Consider the following 26,644-nt stretch of genomic DNA (forward strand, 5'->3'; position numbering starts at 1 on the left):
GTTTTCCCTTACCTCTTTTATTCCCTATTGTTTTAATATATTATGATAGTTTTCGCAAATTGGTTTTTACAGTAAGTATTTAGTAAAGCAAGCTGATAAATAATTTGATCTTTATATGTTAAAATTTACTTCCTGTCTATCTGTTAAAGCCTAACACACACATGCACACACTCTAGTTTTTCTTAGATTCTTCTGATTACTATCAGAGTTTTATTTTTATACTTTAATCATAATTTACTCATTACTAAATGCTCATTATTAGAAACTCATCTTTAATTTGAATTGTAACATTCAATATAAAATATTTCTTTCATTCTCCTACTTGCATTGTTCTATCCCAAACTTTATCTGTTAGTAATATCATCCTGATTTTCTTTTTTTAACAGCTAATCTTGACACATTTGCTAGTCTTTTAAAAAATATTTTATACCTAACAGTGCTACTTTTAAGCTGTCTCACAAATGTCATCTAAATTGAGATTCTTTGCACATTAATGGAAATATTTAATCCATTCCATTATTGTAATAAATGAAGCTAATTAATAGCTTTCTATTTTTCCTGTTCATGCCCACATGGTATTTCCTTTTGATTTTTGCTATAAGGTAATATTTTAAGCAGATAGGTTCTATATGAGTTCAAAGTTATACCTTCAGTATTTTATATTCAGATAGTTTAAATATTGAACAACTGGATTCACCTAGATAAAAAAGGGCTCAAGTGGCAATCAAAAATTTTGAGGATTCACCAGAGTTCTTTTTTCCAAAATGCATATAACTCTTACTAGGAAGATACTAAATATGGTTATATAAATAAGTCAGTACCACTTTCTGCTGATAATGCATATATTGCATTCTTCTTTCTTTATGACATAGTGATAAAGTTGGTATACAGTTTTTTGACATATGTGTTTTTTAGTGTTACCCAACTCAAAATTTTACATCAAATTTATTGAGATATGATTTACATACAATTAAATTCTCCCATTTCTGTTGTTGTTGTTCAGTCACTAAAGCTGTGGTGACTGTTTGCTACCTTATGGACTGCAGCACTCCAGGCTTCCTTGTCCTTCACTGTCTCCTGGAGTTTGCTCAAACTTGTGTCCATTGAGTCGGTCATGCTATTTAACCATCTCATACTTTGTTGCCCTCTTTTCCTTTGCCTTCAATCTTTCCCAGCATCAGGGTCTTTTCCAGTGAGTCGACTCTTTGAATCAGATGACCAAGCTATTAGAGCTTCAGCTTCAGCATCAGTCTTTCCAATGAATATTCAGAGTTGATTTCCTTTAGGATGGACTGGCTTGATCCCCTTGAAGTACTCTCAAGAGTCTTCTCCAACACCACAATTCAAAAGTATAAATTCTTTTGTGCTCAGCCTTCTTTATGGTCCAACTCTCACATCTGTACATGACTACTAGAAACACCATAGCTTTGACTATATGGACCTTTGTTGCCAAAGTGATGCTTGTGCTTTTTAATATGCTGTCTAGATTTGTTATAGATTTCCTTCCAATGAGCAAGTGTCTTTTAATTTTATGGCCGCAGTCACCATCCACAGTGATTTTGGAGCCCGAGAAAATAAAACCTGTCTCTCTTTCCACTTTTTCCCCTTCTATTTGCCATGAGATGATGGGAACAGATGCCATGATCTTAGTGTTTTGAACGTTGAGTTTTAAGCCAGCTTTTCCACTCTCCTCTTCCACCTTAATCAAGAGTCTCTTTAGATCCTCTTCACTTTCTGCCATTAGAGTAGTATCATCTGCATTTGAGGTTGCTGATATTTCTCCCAGAAATCTTGATTCCAGCTTGTGGTGCATCCAGTCTGGCATATGTACTTTGCATAGAAGTTAAATAAGCGGGGTGACAGTATATGGGCTTGTACTCCTTTCCCAAGTTTGAACAAGTCCATTGTTCCATATATCCTATTTTAAGGATTCATTAATTCTTACAAATAGTGCTTACTTTTTATTCTGAAAAAAATCAATCTAGAAAAAATTTAAAATTCAAGGACTATCCATATATCCTTCACCTAGATTAATTTATTATTAATATTTGCTACCATTTGTTCTTTCTATATACCTTCCTCTACCTGTCTGTGGATGCGGAACTGGGCATACATTGTTCATTTTGTTGAATTACAAATGACAGTAAGTAAAAACACTTCAGCAAATAGTTCTTAAGAATAAGAACTTTCTGCTATTTGTGTACTATACCATTATTATGCTCAAGAAACTTAACATTTATTCAATAAAATTAAATATATAACAGGAATAATAAATAATATTTGTGCCATAAGTATTAACTATACATAAATTATATAATATCTATATGTCATATCTAATGATATATAATATGTAATGTCAAATATAAAATATCTCTGGGCAAAATGCTAATCCACAGATCAGCTTAATGCTGAAAACAACCTCCAACCCTGCCAACAGAAAAACCTAACCAGAGCTTCTAGGAATCTCACTAGCCTACCCTGCAGCTCCAATTACAGTAGTACTTGAGCAGAGAGCCCAGCCAGTGGCTCTCTTGCCTGCAGAGCCAAGGCAATGGCCCTGAGTGTCCAGGGAGGTTAGAGTACAGTCTTTCTTATTTGATCCAAAAATATAATTTCCAGTCCAGGGCTTGTTTTGCAGCCCTAACTGGGCAAGGAACTCATTTATACCACCACCCGAAGTGAAATACAGCCTCACCTAGTCTGATGAGGAAACCTAACTGGAGATATGGGAATCTGTGTAGCCCATCCTGCAACTTCCCAGGTAGCTCAGCTGGTAAAGAATCCACCTGCAATGCAGGAGACCCCAGTTTGAATCCTGGGCCAGGAAGTTCCTCTGGAGAAGGGATAGGCTACCTACTCCAGTATTCCTGGGCTTCCCTGGTGGCTCAGATGGTAAAGAAACTGCCCTCAATGGAGGAAACCTGGATTCGATCCCTGGGTTTGGAAGATCCCCGGAGGAGGGCATGGCAACCCACTTCAGTATTCTTTCCTGTAGAATCCCCATGGACAGAGGAGCATGTTGGGATATAGTCCATGGACAGAGGAGTCTGGTGGGCTATAGTCCATGAGGTCTCAAAGAGTCAGACATGACTGAGCCACTAAGCACAGCACAGCACATCCTACAACTCCAGTTTAGAACAGTCCTTGAGGAGAGAGCCCATCCAGTCTCCTATCAATCTGCACAATTACAATGCCCACCAGGTCAGTGAACATTTTGCATAGTTCTGCTTAATTTGATCCCCTGACAAAAGGCTGATTGGAACTGGAACCTGTACAGGGACTTCACCCAGGCAGGGAAACCAATTCAGAGCCCAGTCCGCTTCTGAATATAGCCTTCAGTTCAGGGACCATACCTGAGTATACAGGATGCTGTGTAGCACATATCATTAACACTGATTATAGGAATACTGAACAGAGGACACAGCTTATATCTTTCTGCTTTTGCAGAACAAAACTGGCAGGCTTATTTGACCAGGGAATTCAGTGTAAAGTGTTGTCTGATTCAGGTCCTCTAGCATGAGCCATGGAGGCCATGGTGCTCATTCTGCTGGCACACCAGGTTGCTGCTGCTGCTGCTAAGTCGCTTCAGTTGTGTCCGACTCTGTGTGACCCCATAGATGGCAGCCCAACAGGCTCCCCCGTCCCTGGGATTCTCCAGGCCAGAATACTCGAGTGGGTTGCCATTTCCTTCTCCAATGCTTGAAAGTGAAAAGTGAAAGGGAAGTCGCTCAGTCGTGTCTGACTCCTAGCGACCCCATGGACTGCAGCCCACCAGGCTCCTTCATCCATGGGATTTTCCAGGCAAGAGTACTGGAGTGGGGTGCCAGTGTCTTCTCCAGCACACCAGGTAAGGGAAGCTAATTCATAGACCTGCCTACTGCTGAGTATAGACCAGTCCTGATCATCTAGGATGCCTGACTAGAGAATCCAGGCAACTGTGGAGCCCATCCTATAGACGCACTTGGACAGAGAACTAAGCAAGGAATCCTATACTACTGTTCTTAGCCAGCACTCCACCCATGTGACCTCAGCCCTCAGGCAGTAGCCTCACACAACAAAAATAGAGTCTTACTGCAAACCCTATTTACCCAAAGACACTACCTGGTGACACTCCCAAAGCCTTAAACTAATTTTAATGGTGAAGGACTATCTCTGTAAAAGGGAGTCTGTAAAGTCTAGAAACATTTCAGTTGAGTTCAGATCAGTCGCTCAGTCGTGTCCAACTGTTTGCAATCCCATGAATCACAGCACGCCAGGCCTCCCTGCCCAACACCAACTCCTGGAGTTCACTCAAACTCATGTACATCAACTCAGTGATGCCATCCAGCCATCTCATCCTCTATCGTCCCCTTCTCCTCCTGCCCCCAATCCCTCCCAGCATCAGAGTCTTTTCCAATGAGTCAACTCTTCATATGAGGTGGCCAAAGTACTGGAGTTTCAGCTTTAGCATCATTCCTTCCAAAGAACGCCCAGGGCTGATCTCCTTCAGAATGGACTGGTTGGATCTCCTTGCAGTCCAAGGGATGCTCAAGAGTCTTCGCCAACATCACAGTTCAAAAGCATCAATTCTTCAGTGCTCAGCTTTCTTCACAGTCCAACTCTCACATCCATACATGACTACTGGAAAAACCATAGCCTTAACTAGACGGACCTTTGTTGGCAAAGTAATGTCTCTGCTTTTGAATATGCTGTCTAGATTAGCCATAACTTTCCTTCCAAGGAGTAAGCATCTTTTAATTTCATGGCTGCAGTCACCATCTGCAGTGATTTTCGTGCCCACAAAAATAAAGTCTGACACTGTTTCCACCGTTTCCCCATCTTTTCCCATGAAGTGATGGGACCAGATGCCATGATCTTCGTTTTCTGAATGTTGAGCTTTAAGCCAACTTTTTCACTCTCCTCTTTCACTTTCATCAAGAGGCTGTTTAGTTCCTCTTCACTTTCTGCCATAAGGGTGGTGTCATCTGCATATCTGAGGTTATTGATATTTCTCCTGGTAATCTTGATTCCAGCTTGTGCTTCTTCCAGCCCAGCATTTCTCATGATGTACTCTGCATATAAGTTAAATAAGCAGGGTGACAATATACAGCCTTGATGTACTCCTTTTCCTATTTGGAAAAAGTCTGCTGTTCCATGTCCAGTTCTAACTGTTGCTTCCTGACCTGCATATAGGTTTCTCAGGAGGAAGGTCAGGTGGTCTGGTATTCCCATCTCTTGAAGAATTTTCCACTGTTTATTGTGATCCACACAGTCAGAGGCTTTGGCACAGTCAATAAAGCAGAAATAGATGTTTTTCTGGAACTCTCTTGCTTTTTCGATGATCCAGAGGATGTTGGCAATTTGATCTCTGGCTCCTCTGCCTTTTCTAAAACCAGCATGAACATCAGGAAGTTCACGGTTCACATATTGCTGAAGCCTGGCTTGGAGAATTTTGAGCATTCCTTTACTAGCATGTGAGATGAGCGCAATTGTGCGGTAGTTTGAGCATTCTTTGGCATTGCCTTTCTTTGGGAATGGAAAGAAAACTGACCTTTTCCAGTCCTGTGGCCACTGCTGAGTTTTCCAAATTTGCTGGCATATTGAGTGCAGCACTTTCACAGCATCATCTTTCAGTATTTGGAATAGCTCAACTGGAATTCCATCACTTCCACTAGCCTTGTTCGTAGTGATGCTTTCTAAGGCCCACTTGACCTCACATTCCAGGATGTCTGGCTCTAGGTGAGTAATCACACCATCGTGATTATCTGGGTTGTGAAGATCTTTTTTGTATAGTTCTTCTGTGTATTCTTGTCACCTCTTCTTAATATCTTCTGCTTCTGTTAGGTCCATACCATTTCTGTCCTTTATCGAGCCCATCTTTGCATGAAATGTTCCCTTGGTATCTCTAATTTGCTTGAAGAGATCTCTAGTCTTTCCATTCTGTTGTTTTCCTCTATTTCTTTGCATTGATCACTGAGGAGGGCTTTCTTATCTCTTCTTGCTAGTCTTTGGAACTCTGCATTCAGGTGCTTCACTCTTGCCATCTCCTGTTTGACCACTTCCAATTTGCCTTGATTCATGGACCTGACATTCCAAGTTCCTATGCAATACTGCTTTTTATAGCATCGGACCTTGCTTAGAGATAGCTAATTCAAATGCTCAGATATCATGTGAGGCATCAAGAATTAAAAAAAAAAAAAAAACTAAACTAAAATGGACTGGAATGGGTGAATTTAACTCAGATGACCATTATATCTACTACTCTGGGCAAGAATCCCTTAGAAGAAATGGAGTAGCCATCATGGTCAACAGAAGAGTCCAAAATGCAGTACTTGGATGCAATCTCAAAAACAAAAGAATGATCTATTTTTGTTTCCAAGGCAAACCATTCAATATCACAGTAATCCAAATCTATGCCCCAACCAGTACGCTGAAGAAGCTGAAGTTGAACGGTTCTGTGAAGACCTACAAGACCTTTTAGAACTAACACCCAAAAAAGATGTCCTTTTCATTATAGGGGACTGGAATGCAAAAGTAGGAAGTCAAGAAACACCTGGAGTAACAGGAAAATTTGGCCTTGGAATACGGAATGAAGCAGGGCAAAGGCTAATAGAGTTTTGCCAAGAGAACGCACTGGTCATAGCAAACACCCTCTTCCAACAACACAAGAGAAGACTCTATACAAGGACATCACCAGATGGTCAAGACCAAAATCAAATTGATTACATTCTTTGCAGCCAAGATTGGAGAAGCTCTATAGAGTCAGCAAAAACAAGACCAGGAGCTGACTGTGGCTCAGATCATTAACTCCTTATTGCCAAATTCAGACGTAAATTTAAGCAAGTAGGGAAAACCACTAGACCATTTAGGTATGACCTAAATCAAACACCTTATGATTATACAATGGAGGTGAGAAATAGATTTAAGGGACTAGATCTGATAGATAGAGTGCCTGATGAACTATGGACGGAGGTTCATGACATTGTACAGGAGACAGGGATCAAGATCATCCCATGGAAAAGAAATGCAAAAAAGCAAAATGGCTGTCTGGGGAGGCCTTACAAGTAGCTGTGAAAAGAAGAGAAGCAAAAAGCAAAGGAGAAAAGGAAAGATATAAGCATCTGAATGCAGAGTTCCAAAGAATAGCGAGGAGAGATAAGAAAGTCTTCTTCAGCAATCAGTGCAAAGAAATAGAGGAAAACAACAGAATGGGAAAGACTAGAGATCTCTTCAAGAAAATCAGAGATACCAAGGGAACATTTCATGCAAAGATGGGCTCGATAAAGGACAGAAATGGTATGGACCTAACAGAAGCAGAAGATATTAAGAAGAGGTGACAAGAATACACAGAAGAACTGTACAAAAAAGATCTTCACAACCCAGATAATCACGATGGTGTGATTACTCACCTAGAGCCAGACATCCTGGAATGTGAGGTCAAGTGGGCCTTAGAAAGCATCACTACGAACAAAGCTAGTGGAAGTGATGGAATTCCAGTTGAGCTATTCCAAATACTGAAAGATGATGCTGTGAAAGTGCTGCACTCAATATGCCAGCAAATTTGGAAAACTCAGCAGTGGCCACAGGACTGGAAAAGGTCAGTTTTCTTTCCATTCCCAAAGAAAGGCAATGCCAAAGAATGCTCAAACTACCGCACAATTGCGCTCATCTCACATGCTAGTAAAGGAATGCTCAAAATTCTCCAAGCCAGGCTTCAGCAATATGTGAACTGTGAACTTCCTGATATTCAAGCTGGTTTTAGAAAAGGCAGAGGAGCCAGAGATCAAATTGCCAACATCCTCTGGATCATCGAAAAAGCAAGAGAGTTCCAGAAAAACATCTATTTCTGCTTTATTGACTGTGCCAAAGCCTCTGACTGTGTGGATCACAATAAACTGTGGAAAATTCTTCAAGAGATGGGAATACCAGACCACCTGACCTTCCTCCTGAGAAACCTATATGCAGGTCAGGAAGCAACAGTTAGAACTGGACATGGAACAACAGACTGGTTCCAAATAGGAAAAGGAGTACATCAAGGCTGTATATTGTCACCCTGCTTATTTAACTTATATGCAGAGTACATCATGAGAAATGCTGGGCTGGAAGAAGCACAAGCTGGAATCAAGATTACCAGGAGAAATATCAATAACCTCAGATATGCAGATGACACCACCCTTATGGCAGAAAGTGAAGAGGAACTAAACAGCCTCTTGATGAAAGTGAAAGAGGAGAGTGAAAAAGTTGGCTTAAAGCTCAACATTCAGAAAACGAAGATCATGGCATCTGGTCCCATCACTTCATGGGAAAAGATGGGGAAACGGTGGAAACAGTGTCAGACTTTATTTTTGTGGGCACGAAAATCACTGCAGATGGTGACTGCAGCCATGAAATTAAAAGACGCTTACTCCTTGGAAGGAAAGTTATGACCAACCTAGATAGCATATTCAAAAGCAGAGACATTACTTTGCCAACATAGGTCCATCTAATAAGGCTATGGTTTTTCCAGTAGTCATGTATGGATGTGAGAGTTGGACTGTGAAGAAAGCTGAGCACCGAAGAATTGATGCTTTTGAACTGTGGTGTTGGAGAAGACTCTTGAGCGTACCTTGGACTGCAAGGAGATCCAACCAGTCCATCCTAAAGGAGATCAGCCCTGGGCGTTCTTTGGAAGGAATGATGCTAAAGCTGAAACTCCAGTACTTTGGCCACCTCATGCGAAGAGTTGACTCATTGGAAAAGACTCTGATGCTGGGAGGGATTGGTGGCAGGAGAAGGGGCCGACAGAGGATGAAATGGCTGGATGGCATCACTGACTCAATGGACTTGAGTCTGAGTGAACTCCGGGAGTTGGTGATGGACAGGGAGGCCTGGCATGCTGCAATTAATGGGGTCGCAAAAGTCGGACATGACTGAAGGACTGAACTAAACTGACTATATTTAAAATAGATAATCAATAAGGGCCTACCATGTAGCACAGGGAAGTATATTCAGTATTTTATAATAACCTATATGGGACAAGAATCTGAAAACAAATAAATATACATATATATATATATAATGTATGTGTTAATATATACATGTGTGTGTGTGTGTGTGTGTGTATATATATATATATATATAAATAACTGAATCACTTTTTTGTACACCCAAAACTAGTATAACACTGAAAATCAACCATACTTCAATATAAAATTTAAAAATTTTAAGTGAATATACAGAAAACTAAAATTAAAAATGAAAAGAAGACATTACAATGGATATCACAAAAATAAACAGGATTTTAAGAGACTACTTGTTGGGGGCCGGCGTGAGGCACTCCGCCCATGGCAAAGGTCATGAGGAAGGAGGCTTGACATACGCAAAGGCGGGATCGAGCCTCAGGAGTCCCCCTGGAAATCCTCAAGCATCTACCCCCATAACCAGAGCCTGCCTACTTTACTACTTTGTGCTCTCACCTACACCTCTGACTTTACGGGGGGCTGTCCCCCACCACCTCTTTCGGAGAAGGAGTTAACTTAGAGCTCCAGTTAATAATAATTCCTGGGCGTGATAGGAGTGTTTTAACCTACAAACTCCTCTGAAGGTTCTCTAGCCTGCCTGACAGGCTTGTCCGGCCACATGTGATTGCTCACAGCCTCCCAACCGTGAGAGGCACGAGATGCTTTAAACCTTCTAAAAACAGGTTCTTTAGAAAAGTTAGAAAATTATTAGTATAAGTATAATGGGCTGATTAGAAATTGTATTGGTGAAGGGTTTTTTCATTTGTTGAGCCAATGTTTGTTGCTAAGTCTCCATATCCCCTGCCCTTACACACATTAATGAATATATAAAAGAAATAAGTATTAACCTTTGATATAAATCACGTTAGACCTTAGGCTAAGTAAATTCTTTCCTTAACTAAAACCCACTACATCCTCACCCTATAGGAATGTAACTTTATTTGGGTGGTGTCTGTTTTAAGAATAATCACCCCTGGAGAAATAAGTGTCCTGGTTGACTGACCGCTGTCACAAGGAGAGGGTCATAAATTGTCAGCAGGCCCCCCGGCCAGAAGATGATGTAACACCCCTAAGACCTCTGTATACTTTTGTATGAAGCACCTGACTTTGATAAAAGTCAGGACTGCTGACCCCACGTGACTTTTGCATAACATCTCAGTGTATAAAAGTAGACCATGGAAAATAAAGAATTGGGATCAGTTCCTCGAAAGACTGGTCTCCCCATGTCTCTCTCTCTCTCACTCTGGTTGAGTCTCCATCTGGAGCGCGGAACCCACCATGCTTACTAATTATGCCTGGGCTTCTAAGATCCGACTGGGGAGGCCTCAGTGTCTCCTCTCCTTCGGGAGAACGGAAGGACGCCTGTGGCCTACTTAAGTGGTGCATACTTCTTGTCTTGAAGTTTTATTGGTCCCCCGCGTAAACCAAGCTACTCAGCCTCTTTTCTCCACTGAATTTTCCTACTGAGCTATCCTCATTCTATTACTCTTTATATCCTTAATTAACGTTTAATTAAGCAGTTGTTTCCTGACCCTCGCCTACGCCATCTCTCCTTCGAATACCCTGGATCAGCTGGGGCTGGACCCCGGCAACTACTATGTATAGGTACATGCTAATTGGTAAAGCCAAGATAAATTCTTAGAAACCTAACCAATCAAGACTGAAATACACAAAAATATTAAATATGTGACTAGATCAATAATGAATAATTAGATTGAACCAGTAATCAAAAGCCACATAATAAAGTAAAATCCAAGATGCAGTAGATTCACTAACATATTTTACCAAACCTTTAAAGAAGAAAGATCTCAAAAGAGATATTTACACATGCGTGTTCCTTTCATTGTTACTCACAATAGCAAATAAGTGGAAGAAAGTCAAAAGTCTATTAACAGGTGACTGGATAAAGAAAATATTGTATAGGGGGACATAATGGGACATTTTGCAGCCTTAAAAAAGGACATAATGCTACATGTTACAACATAGATGAAAGTTTAGGATATTATGCTAAACAAATAAAATAAACTCTGTACTCTTTCATTAGGAAACAGTTTGAGAAGTGAATAATTTCACACTGGTGGGCTATTTCAAGAAAAGGCACTAAGAGATCTTTTGCAAGCTCCCCACCAGGCTTCATGAAGATCACAGTCAATTCTCAAACCCGCCACAGGTAACCACATAGCAACATATATTTTGCTTAAATGCAGTTGTTGAAACCTTTTTTAGCTGTATCGTAATAAAGAACATTTTCTGTGTGAGGAAAAAAAGGTGGCTAAAAAGTAATCCCATTTTAAGAAAAAAAAAAAAGGATGACTACAAAGGTTTTAAGATCACTGTATTAATGAAAGGCCACCAGATTAGATAAAAGGGTCTGATAAAAGTCCAAAAGGGTCTCTGGGCTTCCAGTCAAATAAATAAACAATTACTGGTTTAAACCACTAAATGCTGGAGAGGTATGCCACACAGTAAGAGACAACTTACACTTACCTTAAAGTCTACTTTGTCTTTGATTTTAGAATTTTTTTTACAGTATAGTTTTACAGCCTTCTACTTTCATGACATATCATATTATTTTTGATATGTCAGTTGTAAGCAGAGGGTATATGTATGTATGTATGTGTGTGTGTTATGTGTATGTATGTCTTGCATCCTACTCTGTTCTTTTGTTTTAATTAAACCTTATGGTTGGATTTTCTTTATTTATTGGCTGCATTGGGACTTTGTTGCTATGTGTGGGCTTTCTCTAGTTATGGTGAGTGGAGGCTACTCTCTCACTGCAGTGTGCAGGCTTCACATTGTGGTAGCTTCTCTTGTGGAGCACAGTCTCTAGGCACGTGGGCTTCAGTAGTTGCAGCTCACGGGCTCTAGAGTGTGGGCTCAGTAGCTGCAGGACACAAGGGCTTGTTTGCTCCACAGCATGTGGAAACTTCCCAGACCAGGGATCAAACCCATGTCCCCTGCACTGGCAGGTAGATTCCTAACCACTGGACCTTCAGGGAAGTCCTTAACATTGGATTTAACTGCAGTACTTAGTCTCTCTACATCTACTATAGTTATTTACATATTTTACTTGAAATATTTTATCTTAATCTTAGCTTTTAATTTGTTCCATATTTATGCAATACTTAATGTACAACATTTTTCTTCCCCTTTTTTGCCTTCCTTGCAATGGCACCCCACTCCAGTACTCTTGCCTGAAAAATCCCATGGGCGGAGGAGCCTGGTAGGCTGCAGTCCATGGGGTCACTAAGAGTCAGACACGACTGAGCGACTTCACTTTGACTTTTCACTTTCATGCATTGGAGAAGGAAATGGCAACCCACTCCAGTGTTCTTGCCTGGAGAATCCCAGGGACTGGGGAGCCTGGTGGGCTGCCGTCTATGGGGTCACACAGAGTCGGATATGACTGAAGTGACTTAGCAATAGCAGCAGTATGATAATTGTGCTTAAAATTCTGCTCTCCTACTTTGAACTGCTTTGTAATTTTATAGAAATATGATTTTAGTGTATGTGTTGGTCACCTTAGCCATGGTAAAAAATCCTCCAGTTCTTTAATGAGTCACACACTTCAATCTCTGTGACCTCTGCCAAGAGTTAGCTCAGCTTTCCTGACTCATATTTACCTCTCCAGAACCAGTGACTTCCTTCTGGGAAAAAATATATTTTATAACTTATCTTAAAATTTTAATATCTACAAGTTTTCTGGGCCTAATGTATGATTTTTTGTTTTGCTAACCCTTGACATGGTAGTTAAATCTCTTATGAATTTTGAGCTCATATATGGCTGATATTCATCTGTAGGAATCCTGCTTGAACTTGCATTCCTCCAGAGAAAAGTATGACTTGCTTCCATCAGCTGCCCTCAAATCTACCAATATGGGTCAAATGTAACTTTCTAGTTTAAAATCTACTAACCACTTATGTTGTATAAACTCAAAACCTAAATCTATGAGACCTGAAGTACAGTCATGCATCCTCATTACGAGAATTGTCATTTCATTGACCTTGAAGTTAGTTGAACAAAATATAACTTGTTTACCTAGAACTTAGAGAACAAAACAGATAACTCATTTTCTCTTTTTGCTTAAAAGAAGTGGCGTATTTGTTTTGTAGTAGGCTACTCTTCCAATTAAGCTAAGGAAATTAAATATTATTGTATGTGGGGTTTGAGAGTTTGGAGGAATTCTAATCTACATTTCCATTGAGGATGTAGCCCTTCTGGAAAAAAAAAAAAAGAAAGAAAGAAAACTAGCAGGCAAGCTTTAAAAAATGAAAAGATAGTTCACTTTAAAAAAGCGATTAAGTGCGCCTATAATACAAAATAAATGAATTAACAAAAACTTGGTATAGTCACAATTTTTAAGAATTCATTTATGGTAAAATCAAAATAATAAACATTTAACAGGAAATGGTTTTTAAATTTTCATTATATAATTGAAATCAAGTTAAAGACAATTATTAAATCATTTAAAACTATAAATGCAAAAAAAAGAAAAAACTGGGGTCAGTCCTAAGATGGTGGAGGAATAGGACAGGGAGACCACTTTCTCCCCCATAAATTCATCAAAAGAACATTTGAACGCTGAGTAAATTTCATAAAAAAACTTCTGAACACCGGCAGAGGACATCAGGCACCCAGAAAAGCAGCCCATTGTCTTCGAAAGGAGGTAGGAAAAAATACAAAAGATAAAGAGACAAAAGAGGTAGGGTCAGAGCTCCTTCCCGGGAAGGGAGTCTTAAAAAAGAGAGAAGTTTCCAAATACCAGGAAACACTCTCACTGCCAAGTCTGTGGCAAGCCTTGGAACCACAGAGGGCAACATAACCGGGAGGAAAAATAAGTAATTAATTAAAACCCACAGATTACGTGCCCAACAGTAACTCCCAGCGGAGAAGCAGCGTAGACGCTTGCATCTGCCACTAGCAAGCGGCGGCTGGGCGGGGAGGTGAGGGCTGCACTGCTTAGAGTAAGGACTGGGCCTGAATGCTCCAAGGGCAATCTGAGGGAACTAACTTGGGCTAGCAAACCAGGCTGTGGGATAGCTACCACGTGAAAAGCCGTTACCTAAGACACCTTCAGGCCCGCTCACAGAACAAAGGACTGAGCACAGCTAGCCAGCTGCAGGCCGGCCCATCACCCTCCGGTGACAGGCAGGTGAGGGCAGCCAGAGCTGGAAGGGGGCAATTGCAGCCCCAGAGAGGCATTATCTACCAAAGTGCAAGCAGGCTTCTTATACTGGATGCTTGGGGTTGGTGCACTGGGACGACCCAGAGGGATGGTACGGGGAGGGAGGAGGGAGGGGGGTTCAGGATGGGGAACACGTGTATACCTGTGGCAGATTCATGTTGATATATGGCAAAACCAATACAATATTGTAAAGTAATTAACATCCAATTAAAATAAATAAATTTATATTTTAAAAATTTTAAAAAAAAAAGACTTCTCAGGATTCTGGACAGTCAACATCCGCCTGAGAAGGTGAGCAGGTTGTACACCCAGAAAACCGAGCGGCAGGGACAGGGGAGGCGATACGTCGCAGAGACCGCACTCACCAAACACCTGGTCACCTGAGCTTCTCGGACCTGGGAAGGGCACAAAATGTTGGCCCAAGCAAGTCTGCGCCTTTGAGGACTACCCGAGTGCCTGAACCTGAGCGGCTTAGACCTGGGAAGTGCATACAACCCAGGGCTGGCCTTAGACAGTTCCCAGCAGAGCAACCTAGAGCCTAAGCAGTGTAGACAGGGAAAGCACACACGCTCTGAGCGGGGGCAAACCCAATGTGGCTGAGATACTGCGAGCACACGCCAGTGCTTTTGTTTGCAGCATCCCTCCCTCCCCACAGCACGACTGAACAAGTGAGCCTAAAAAAGTGTCCACCACTGCCTCCTTGTGTCAGGGCGGAAATCAGACACTGAAGAGACCAGCAAACAGAAACTAAAACCGAGGGAACCTCCTTGGAAGTGACAGGTGCAATAAATTAAAACCCTGTAGTTAGTACTGACCATATAGGAAGGGGCCTATAGATCTTGAGAAATATAAGCTGGATCAAGGAAATATCTGAAAATGAACTGACCCCACACTGCCCACAACACCACCAGAGAAAGTCCTAGATATATTTTTACTACTTTTACTATCATTCTTTAATTTTTTTTATTTTTAAGTCCTCTATTACTCCTCTAATTTTCATTTTTATAACCTATTATTACTTTGAAAAAAAGAGACCCTATTTTTTAAAGCAAAATTCATATATATATATTATAATTTTTGTGACTTTTTTTTCCTTTAATATTGAATTTTTGAAAACCCAACCTCTACACTAGACTTTTAATCTTTGCTTTTTGGTATTTGTTATCAATCTGTACCTTTAAGAACCCAATCTTCAGTACCCATTTTTACTTGGGAGCGAGATTACTGGCTTGACTGCTCTATCCCCCTTTGGACACTCCTTTTTCTCCACCAAGTTGCCTCTATCTCTTCCCTCCCCCTTCTCTTCTCTACCCAACTCTGTGAATCTCTTTCTGTGTTCCGGACAGTGGAGAACACTTAGGGAACTGATTACTGGCTGGATCTGTCTCTCTCCTTTTGATTCCCCGCTTTATCCTCCTAGCCACCTCTGTCTCCTTCCTCCCTTTTCTCTTCTCTGTGTAACTCCGTGAACATCTCTGAGCAGTCCAGACTGTGGAGTGCACATAAGGAAGTGATTACTGGTTAGCTTGCTCTCTCCTCTATTGATTCCACCTCATCTCATCCTGGTCACCTCTATCTCCCTCTTCCCTCTTCTCATCTCCATGTAACTCTATGAACCTCTCTGGGTGTCCCTCACTGTGGAGAAACTTTTCATCTTTAACCTAGATGTTTTATCAATGGTGCGGTATAGATGGAGAAGTCTTTAGGCTACTGTAAAAATAAGACTGAAAACCAGAAGCAGGAGGCTTAAGTCCAAATCCTGAGAACACCAGAGAACTCCTGACTCCAGGGAGCATTAATCAATAGGAGCTCATCAAACACCTCCATACCTACACTGAAACCAAGTACCACCCAAGGGCCAACAAGTTCCAGAGTAAGACATACCATGAAAATTCTCCAGCAACACAGGAACATAGCCCTGAGCTTCAATATACAGGCTGCCCAAAGTCACCCCAAACCCATTAACATCTCATAACTCATTACTGGACACTTTATTGCACTCCAGAGAGAAGAAATCCAGCTCCACCCACCAGAACACCGACACGAGCTTCCCTAACCAGGAAACCTTGACAAGCCACCCGTACAACCCCACCCACAGCAGCGAGGAAACTCTACAATAAAGAGAACTCCACAAACTGCCAGAATACAGAAAGGCCACCCCAAACACAGCAATATAAACAAGATGAAGAGGAATAGAGATGAATATAAAGAGGAATATAAATATTATATATTTATATATAATATAAATATAAATACAGGAATATAAACAAGAGACAGAGGAATACCCAGCAGGTAAAAGAACAGGATAAATACCCACCAAACCAAACAAAAGAGGAAGAGAGAGGGAATCTACCTGATAAAGAATTTCAAATGATGATAGTGAAAATGATCTAAAATCTTTAAAACAAAATGGAATCACAGATAAATAGCCTGGAGACAAGGATTGAGAAGATGCAAGAACGGTCTAACAAAGACCTAGAAGAAATAAAAAAGAGTCAATATATAATGAATAATGTAATAAATGAGATCAAAAACACTCTGGAGGCAACAAATGGTAGAATAACGGAGGCAGAAGATAGGATTAGTGAGGTAGAAGATAGAATGGTAGAAATAAATGAATCGGAGAGGAAAAAAGAAAAATGAATTAAAAGAAATGAGGACAATCTCAGAGACCTCTGGGACAATGTCAAACACCCCAACATTCGAATCATAGGAGTCCCAGAAGAAGAAGACAAAAAGAAAGGCCATGAGAAAATGAGGAGATAATAGTTGAAAACTTCCCTAAAATGGGGAAGGAAATAATCACCCAAGTCCAAGAAACCCAGAGAGTCCCAAACAGGATAAACCCAAGGCAAAACACCCCAAGACACATATTAATCAAATTAACAAAGATCAAACACAAAGAACAAATATTAAAAGCAGCAAGGGAAAAACAACAAATACACAAGGGGATTCCCATAAGGATAACAGCTGCTCTTTCAATAGAAACTCTTCAGGCCAGGAGGGAATGGCAGGACATACTTAAAATGGTGAAAGAAAATAACCTACAGCCCAAATTACTGTACCCAGCAAAGATCTCATTCAGATATGAAGGAGAAATCAAAAGCTTTACAGACAAGCAAAAGCTGAGAGAATTCTGCACCACCAAACCAGCTCTTCAACAAATGCTAAAGGATCTTCTCTAGACAGGAAACACAAAAAGGAGTATAAACTCGAACCCAAAACAATAAAGTAAATGGCAATGGGGTCATACTTATCAATAATTACCTTAAACATAAATGGGTTGAATGCCCTAACCAAAAGACAAAGACTGGCTGAATGGATACAAAAACAAGACCCCTATATATGTTGTCTACAAGAGACCCACCTCAAAACAGGGGACAAAAACAGACTGAAAGTGAAGGGCTGGAAAAAGATATTCCACGCAAATAGAGACCAAAAGAAAGCAGGAATAGCAATACTCATATCAGATAAAATAGACTTTAAAACAAAGGCTGTGAAAAGAGACAAAGAAGGACACTACATAATGATCAAAGGATCAATCCAAGAAGATGATATAACAATGATAAATATATATGCACCCAACATAGGAGCACCACAATATGTAAGACAAATGCTAACAAGTATGAAAGGGGAAATTAACAATAACACAATAATAGTGGGAGACTTTAATATCCCACTCACACCTATGGATAGATCAGCTAAACAGAAATTTAACAAGGAATTTAAATGATACAAACTTTAAATGATACAATAGACCAGTTAGACCTAATTGATATATAGGACATTCACCCCAAAACAATGAATTTCACCTTTTTCTCAAGCACACATGGAACCTTCTCCAGGATAGATCACATCCTGGGCCATAAATCTAGCATTGGTAAATTCAAAAAAAAAAAAACTGAAATGATTCCAAGCATCTTTTCTGACCACAATGCAGTAAGATTAGATCTCAATTACAGGAGAAAAACTATTAAAAATTCCCACATATGGAGGCTGAACAACACGCTGCTGAATAACCAACAAATCACAGAAGAAATCAAAATATGCATAGAAACGAATGAAAATGAAAACACAACAACCCAAAACCTGTGGGACACTGTAAAAGCAGTCCTAAGGGGAAAGTTCATAGCAATACAGGCATACCTCAAGAAACAAGAAAAAAGTCAAATAAATAACCTAACTCTACACCTAAAGCAACTAGAAAAGGAAGAAATGAAGAACCCCAGGGTTAGTAGAAGGAAAGAAATCTTAAAAATTAGGGCAGAAATAAATGCAAAAGAAACAAAAGAGACCATAGCAAAAATCAACAAAGCCAAAAGCTGGTTCTTTGAAAGGATAAATAAAATTGACAAACCATTAGCCAGACTCATCAAGAAACAAAGGGAGAAAAATCAAATCAATAAAATTAGAAATGAAAATGGAGAGATCACAACAGACAACACAGAAATACAAAGGATCATAAGAGACTACTATCAGAAACTATATGCCAATAAAATGGACAACCTGGAATATATGGACAAATTCTTAGGAAAATACAACTTTCCAAAACTGAACCAGGAAGCAATAGAAAATCTTAACAGACCCATCACAAGCATGGAAATTGAAACTGTATTCAGAAATCTTCCAGCAAACAAAAGCCCAGGTCCAGACGGCTTCACAGCTGAATTCTACCAAAAATTTAGAGGAGAGCTAACACCTATCCTACTCAAACTCTTCCAGAAAATTGCAGAGGAAGGTAAACTTCCAAAATCATTCTATGAGGCCACCATCACCCTAATACCAAAACCTGACAAAGATCCCACAAAAAAAGAAAACTACAGGCCAATATCACTGATGAACATAGATGCAAAAATCCTTAACAAAATTCTAGCAATCAGAATCCAACAACACATTAAAAAGATCATACATCATGACCAAGTGGGCTTTATCCTAGGGATGCAAGGATTCTTCAATATGCACAAATCAATCAATGTAATACACCACATTAACAAATTGAAAAATAAAAGCCACATGATTATCTCAATAGATGCAGAGAAAGCCTTTGACAAAATTCAACATCCATTTATGATAAAAAATCTCCAGAAAGCAGGAATAGAAGGAACATACCTCAACATAATAAAAGCTATGTATGACAAACCCACAGCAAACATTATCCTAGATGGTGAAAAATTGAAAGCATTTCCCCTAAAGTCAGGAACAAGACAAGGGTGCCCACTTTCACCACTACTATTCAACATAGTTTTGGAAGTTTTGGCCACAGCAATCAGAGCAGAAAAAGAAATAGAAGGAATCCAAATTGGAAAAGAAGAGGTAAAACTCTGTTTGCAGATGACATGATCCTTTACACAGAAAACCCTAAAGACTCCACCAGAAAATTACTAGAACTAATCAATGAATATAGTAAAGTTGCAGGATATAAAATCAACACACGGAAATCCCTTGCATTCCTATACACTAATAATGAGAAAATAGAACGAGAAATTAAGGAAACAATTCCATTCACCATTGCAACCTAAAGAAACTAAAGACCTATATATAGAAAACTATAAAACACTGGTGAAAGAAACCAAAGAGAACACAAATAGATGGAGAAATATACCGTGTTCATGGATTGGAAGAATCAATATAGTGAAAATAAGTATACTACCCAAAGCAATCTATAGATTCAATGCAATTCCTATCAAGCTACCAATGGTATTCTTCACAGAGCTAGAACAAATAATTTCACAATTTGTATGGAAATACAAAAAACCTCGAATAGCCAAAACTATCTTGAGAAAGAAGAATGGAACTGGAGGAATCAACCTGCCTGACTTCAGGCTCTACTACAAAGCCACAGTCATCAAGACAGTATGGTACTGGCACAAAGACAGAAATATAGATCAAGGAACAAAATAGAAAGCCCAGAGATAAACCCACACACCTATGGACACCTTATCTTTGGCAAAGGAGACAAGAACATACAATGGATTAAAGACAATCTCTTTAACAAGTGGTGCTGGGAAAACTGGTCAACCACTTGTAAAAGAATGAAACTAGAACACTTTCTAACACCATACACAAAAATAAACTCAAAATGGATTAAAGAGCTAAACGTAAGACCAGAAACTATAAAACTCCTAGAGGAGAACATAGGCAAAACACTCTCCGACATACATCACAGCAGGATCCTCTATGACCCACCTCCCAGAATATTGGAAATAAAAGCAAAAATAAACAAATGGGACCTAATTAAAAGCTTCTGCACAACAAAGGAAACTCTAAGCAAGGTGAAAAGACAGCCTTCAGAATGGGAGAAAATAATAACAAATGAAGCAACTGACAAACAACTAATCTCAAAAATATACAAGCAACTCCTATAGCTCAATTCCAGAAAAATGACCCAATCAAAAAATGGGCCAAAGAACTAAACAGACATTTCTCCAAAGACATACAGATGGCTAACAAACACATGAAAAGATGCTCAACATCACTCATTATCAGAGAAATGCAAATCAAAACCACTATGAGGTACCATTTCACGCCAGTCAGAATGCCTGTGATCCAAAAGTCTACAAGCAATAAATGCTGGAGAGGATGTGGAGAAAAGGGAACCCTCTTACACTATTGGTGGGAATGCAAACTAGTACAGCCACTATGCAGCACAGTGTGGAGATTCCTTAAAAAACTGGAAATAGAACTGCCCTATGACCCAGCAATCCCACTGCTGGGTATACACACCGAGGAAACCAGAATTGAAAGAGACACGTGTACCCCAATGTTCATTGCAGCACTATTTATAATACCAGGCCATGGAAGCAACCTAGATGTCCATCAGCAGACAAATGGATAAGAAAGCCGTGGTACATATACACAATGGAGTATTACTCAGCCATTAAAAAGAATACATTTGATTTAGTTCTAATGAGGTGGATGAAACTGGAGCCTATTATACAGAGTGAAGTAAGCCAGAAAGAAAAACACCAATACAGTATACTAACGCATATATATGGAATTTAGAAAGATGGTAATGATAACTCCATATCCAAGACAGCAAAAGAGACACAGATGTATAGAACAGTCTTTTGGACTCTGTGGGAGAGGGAGAGGGTGGGATGATTTGGGAGAATGGCATCAAAACATGTATAATGTCATATGTGAAACGAATTGGCAGTCCAGGTTCGATGCATGATACAGGATGCTGGGGGCTGGTGCACTGGGATGACCCAGAGGGATGGTATGTGGAGGGAGGTGGGAGCGGGGTTCAGGATGGGGAACATGTGTATACCCATGGCGGATTCATGTTGATGTATGGCAAAACCAATACAACATTGTAAAGTAATTAGCCTCCAATTAAAACAAATAAATTTATATTAAAAAATAAAAAAAGAACTTACCAGATTTTTATCCACAACAATATACATATCAATGTATCGGGGGAATAATTTGGTATGGCCAAATCTCTGAAAAACATATAACATGAGTCCTGAGAAATTTCCAAAAGTGTATGTTCTATTGAAATTATGTTCAGATAAACTGAGAGGCATGTTGCTACTGAATATATATTAAGGTGATTTTCAAATACAAATTTTATGTACTATTCAGAAAATTCCAGTCCAGAATATGCCTATGGTTAATAAGAATTTCAGTGACAGTCAGTGCTGTATATAATACTCAGACATAATTTGATTTTTACAATAGCTGATATTAGAAATATTAAGTTTATAACATAAAATTTTCCTTTCCTTGTGCGCTCATTCAGTGTTGTCCAACTCTTTGTGACCTCATGGACTGTAGCTTGTCAGGCTCCTCTGTCCATGGGATTATCCAGAGAGGAATACTGTAGTGGTTTGCCATTTCCTTCTCCAGGGGATCTTCCCAACCCAGGGATCAAACCCATGTCTCCTTTGTCTCCTGCATTGGCAGGCCGATTCTTTACCACTGGGCCACCAGGAAGCCTTCCTTTCCTTAGCCTTGTGATCATTTTTCATAGTAATCTTTCATGTGGGCAGATTTTTTCGCTATCAGTTATTAGAAACTACTTTTGACAAACCATGGTTTAGAAAAATATTACTAAAGTTTACAATCACTGACTGTTCACTGGAGCCAGGAATGTTATTTATGGCAGCTTACAGGTCTTTGTGGAGGAAGAATTCATCAGTTTGCTTTACACGTACCTTATGCAAGCCACTAACTATTATTATCCATTTCTGAATTCTCATATAACAAAGACTCATTTAGAAATTCAGATCACATATTCACTCAAATTACCAGAATAATTCAGGAAAAGGAAGAATTTACATTAATTATCCAAATGTCCACATATGAAAATTAGCTTTTTGGTTTATATAATCTTATATTCACATATCTGTTTCCAAAATCAATTACCTAAGTTTTTGCTAAACTTTCATCTAACAAGAAGCATAACAAAAAATTTCATTCTGCAGCCATCTGAAAATTCATGAAATGCCATCATGAAAAAGTAAGATAAACTTAAAATTTACAAGCCACCAAATTTTGCTCTGAAAGTATTTTTCATTTTATAAAATTACACAGAATACATTATAATAAGGAGTCCACACTTACTTCTGAACTTTTTCTGACTTTATACTGTGATCGCTCATAGCTGTAAGAGTCATTTTCCAGTAACAGAGGGACAGCACTTATATCATTTTTTTCTTCATAAATCATGTGCATGAATCCTGATACTGACTCAACTGGTTCAAGTGCATATGAGATGTTTTTAAACTGCAGTGTTCCCCTGAATGGTAAAAATAATCAAAACAAATCTGAAATTACCCTACTGGAACTGTAATTCTAATAAGAAATGTTGGCCAAAAAACAATTTTTTTTACATTTAAAGTCATCTTGTTTTTTCTATTTCTGTCTTTATTCTTTGAGGTATTGTTCTAGAACTGGACAGTAATAACACAGTATATGTCTGGCTTTTTATTACAAATATTCTAATAGAAATATTTTGATTATCTTAAAGAAACCAGTTTTAGTGGCATGCATCTGTCAACATAAAAAAATGCACAATGATAGAGCTGCAAGGTAAGTTTTATTTGGGAGCAAAACGAGGACTGCAGCCCGGGTGATATTAGATAGCTCAGATATCTCTAACTGTTCTAAGGAGGTAGCAGGGAAGGAGAGTTTATATGTGATTTTTGTGAAGGTGGTGTACATGCGATCAAGCACGTATTTTTTGTAGAAAGTTTCTGCTAGTCTCATGAAGCTTCTGCTAGTCACAGGAAATAGCCATTACCATGAAGGATTTTATTGCTTTTCTAGCTATGAGGAAATACAAAAATTGGGCTCATAAAATCAGCTCCTGAGAATATCTAACTACCTGAAGACCTGTTCTGCCAGTCTTCACAGAGCACAGAGTGCCGCATTTCTGCTCTCAACCCTGAATTCCACTCCTTCAGGGGGTGCAAATTCAGCAGAAGCATACAATTTAATCCTTGTTGAGGTAGACAGCAAGTGCCAATATATAGGCACATCTACACACATCTATGACACATCTATGTGCTTAAACAGGTTAAGACTTCTACTTAGGGTGTTGATGTTCTAACCAAGATTTTAGCCATAGGCACTCTTCTCCTGAGTTTAGGTCCCTTCCTTCTCTTTGAAATCCCTATATCTCCCTTGATACTTCATGTTCTAAATCATTTGTGTGGCTGAGTTAAAGGTACTATCTGCCTGAGAATGACTGTGAGCAGAGCCAAAGTATCAGTCAGACTCAGGCATTCCGCATTGTCAATCATTCTAGAAAGTTAAGATACCTGTAAAAACATAAAGCAGAGAAGGCAATGGCACCCCACTCCAGTACTCTTGCCTGGAAAATCCCATGGATGGAGGAGCCTGGTAGGTTGCAGTCCATGGGGTTGCTCAGAGTCGGACACGACTGAGCGACTTCACTTTCACTTTTCACTTTCCTGCATTGGAGAAGGAAATGGCAACCCACTCCCGTGTTCTTGCCGGGAGAATCCCAGGGACAGGGGAGCCTGATGGGCTGCCGTCTATGGGGTCGCACAGAGTCAGACACGACTGAAGCAACTTAGCAGCAGCAGCAGCAAAAACATAAAGAATTTGAGAAGACTAGTATGGAGAGACCCAATCAACACTACCTGTACTCAAGATTGCTCAAAGCCTCAAGCAGCATAGCCTGTTAGAATCAACGTGTAGACTCCCATCTGGAATGGATACTGCCAGGGTGACTAACTTTATTTTGTCAGTAATTCTGGCTCACTCCATAGGAAATTGAAATAATAAAGGTGAGTGTAGAACTAGAAAAAGTACTGGAGGATAAATATTACAGTTTAGCAAGATCAAATACTGGCAAAAGGAGTATCTCTAAATAGGTTACAACCTGAGTCCCGAACAAATGTTGAGTGATACAAGAGAATTTGGAAAACCTGCAACATATCCATGATAATTGCAATCCATCTGAGGGGGAAAAAAAAAAAAAAAACACACAGAAAAAAAATGGTTAACTTCTTTTTTAAATGGACATTCCAGATACCTCACTTGTATTTTTTACTTTCACTGCCTTAGGACTTTAATATGAATGGCCATGACACAATGAGTTGTGCCAGGTAGAAATAAGAACTAGTCCAGTTTATTTAATTTCACTGAATGTGTGAAATAACATTTTAATAATTTCATAATATTTATATTTTAAGGAAAATTCAGAATAAGAAATATATAACAAAGAAACCTAAGTCTTACCTGAGCTGACAAAGGCTGATGATGTCGGACGTCATTTTTGTCATAAAAATAAACAACAGAAGCTGAAGATAAAAATGACCTAGGCAGAAATCACAAAAACATGGTCAAATTGTAAATAGAAAACAAAGAAAAATTATTCTTCATAATACAAATTTTCTTTTTAAAGGAGGAATTTAAAGTAGTGCCAATTATCTTGGCATATCCTATTGCCCAGATACTGGTCATTTAAATAAGTTTGGGGCAGAAGGAGGTATTTTAACTACAGTGACATAATACAAAAATGCATGATAATGAACAACCCAAACTGCTAGAAATATCAAACAGTGAAATAAGACAGGTATCAATTTTCAGCGTAGAACCTTCAAATCCTTGTCATTATTGCTCATTAATTCTAGACTTTAAACTTGAATCTCAAAGTTAAAATGTAGGGTTAGGCCAAAATTTATAAGATTTTCTTAACATCATTAAAAAATTCACATTCACTAACCTTAACTGTGGTGTTGGAGAAGACTCTTGAGAGTCCCCTGGACTGCAAGGAGATCAAACCAGTCAATCCTAAAGGAGATCAGTCCTGAATATTCATTGGAAGGACTGATGCTGAAGCTGAAACTCCAATACTTTGGTCACCTGATGTGAAGAACTGACTCATTGGAAAAGACCCTGATGCTGGGAAAGACTGAAGGCAGGAGGCGAAGGGGACGACAGAGGATGATATGGTTGGATGGCATCACCGACTCAATGGACATGAGTTTGAGCAAGCTCCAGGACTTGGTTATGGACAGAGAAGGCTGGCATGCTGCAGTCCATGTGGTCACAGAGTCGGACACGACTGAGCAACTGAACTGAACTGAACTGAACCTTAACTGAGTACCAAGTTCTTCTCAATAACCCTGGTCAGAATTTTCTTTCATTCTCCTCAGTAATTATATAAAAACTTGACATCATTCCTGTCAATCATCTCAGTAACTTCCATGTCACCTCACTGTCAGATCCCCTGTACCCATCCTCACTCCTTATCTTTGAGAATGATTGCTTCTTTTGTTCAAAGCAAATCATCACACCTGTACTATGCATCTTATTCTGTGCCATGTATTGAAGATACATCACTTTATTAGTACTGTAATTTCAAGCTCTTCCTCTCTACTGTTTTTATCTTAATACTATTGAGAAGTTTACTGTCAAGTCATTATCATCCTGAATAACTGTCCCTCAGCCCTGTGTCTTCCTCTCACTATTCCCTACATATTTTCAATTCTCAATAGATTTTATCAAAAGAGTACTCTACACACAGTTTCTTCACTTTGTCAATTGTTACTCACCCTTAACTGCTCTAGAAAAGATCCATAACCACCAGAATGTCAAATCCAAAAGAAAATTTTAAAGTAATCATTGCACTGGACTTCTGGTATCATTTTTAAAACTGTGGCCACTTGGTCTATTCACTTAATTTACATCACACATCACTCATGCTTCACTTCCTACCTCCTTGACTGTTCTAGCTTGATCTCTTTTGGCAGAACCATAAAGAGAAACACTGGTCTTTCCCAAGATTCCATCTTTAGCCACCTGTATATTTGTAAGCACTCTGTAAGTTTGCATTTTTTTTAATTACTGCTAAATCTATATTGCCAATCTCTCCTTAGCGATTCAAATTCCTATATTTGTATACCTAATGGGGAAAAAAAGCCACGTGAATATCTTACAAGCAATGCAAACCAAATTCACCCCTCAGATAAATATCTCCTTCATTAATACCCCTCATTTTAT

The 26,644-nt window shown here is 39.3% G+C and overlaps 1 protein-coding gene across 1 annotated transcript in view; it reads right to left on the reverse strand.

The window, feature by feature from the left end:
- Positions 1–25,092, reverse strand: part of LOC123335148 (disintegrin and metalloproteinase domain-containing protein 5) — a 29,797-nt gene extending 4,705 nt beyond the window's left edge. Inside the window, exons 1-4 of the mRNA XM_044948081.2 lie at positions 24,878–25,092; positions 24,519–24,595; positions 22,733–22,907; positions 21,544–21,609 (exon numbers count right to left, since the gene is read on the reverse strand). Of these exons, the coding sequence (XP_044804016.2) occupies positions 21,544–21,609; positions 22,733–22,907; positions 24,519–24,595 (318 nt within the window). The 5' untranslated portion in view covers positions 24,878–25,092. The remainder of the gene's footprint in view (positions 1–21,543; positions 21,610–22,732; positions 22,908–24,518; positions 24,596–24,877) is intronic.
- Positions 25,093–26,644: the final 1,552 nt, after the last annotated feature.

Source organism: Bubalus bubalis, chromosome 1, assembly GCF_019923935.1.
Source record: "Bubalus bubalis isolate 160015118507 breed Murrah chromosome 1, NDDB_SH_1, whole genome shotgun sequence".
Lineage (NCBI taxonomy): Eukaryota > Metazoa > Chordata > Mammalia > Artiodactyla > Bovidae > Bubalus > Bubalus bubalis.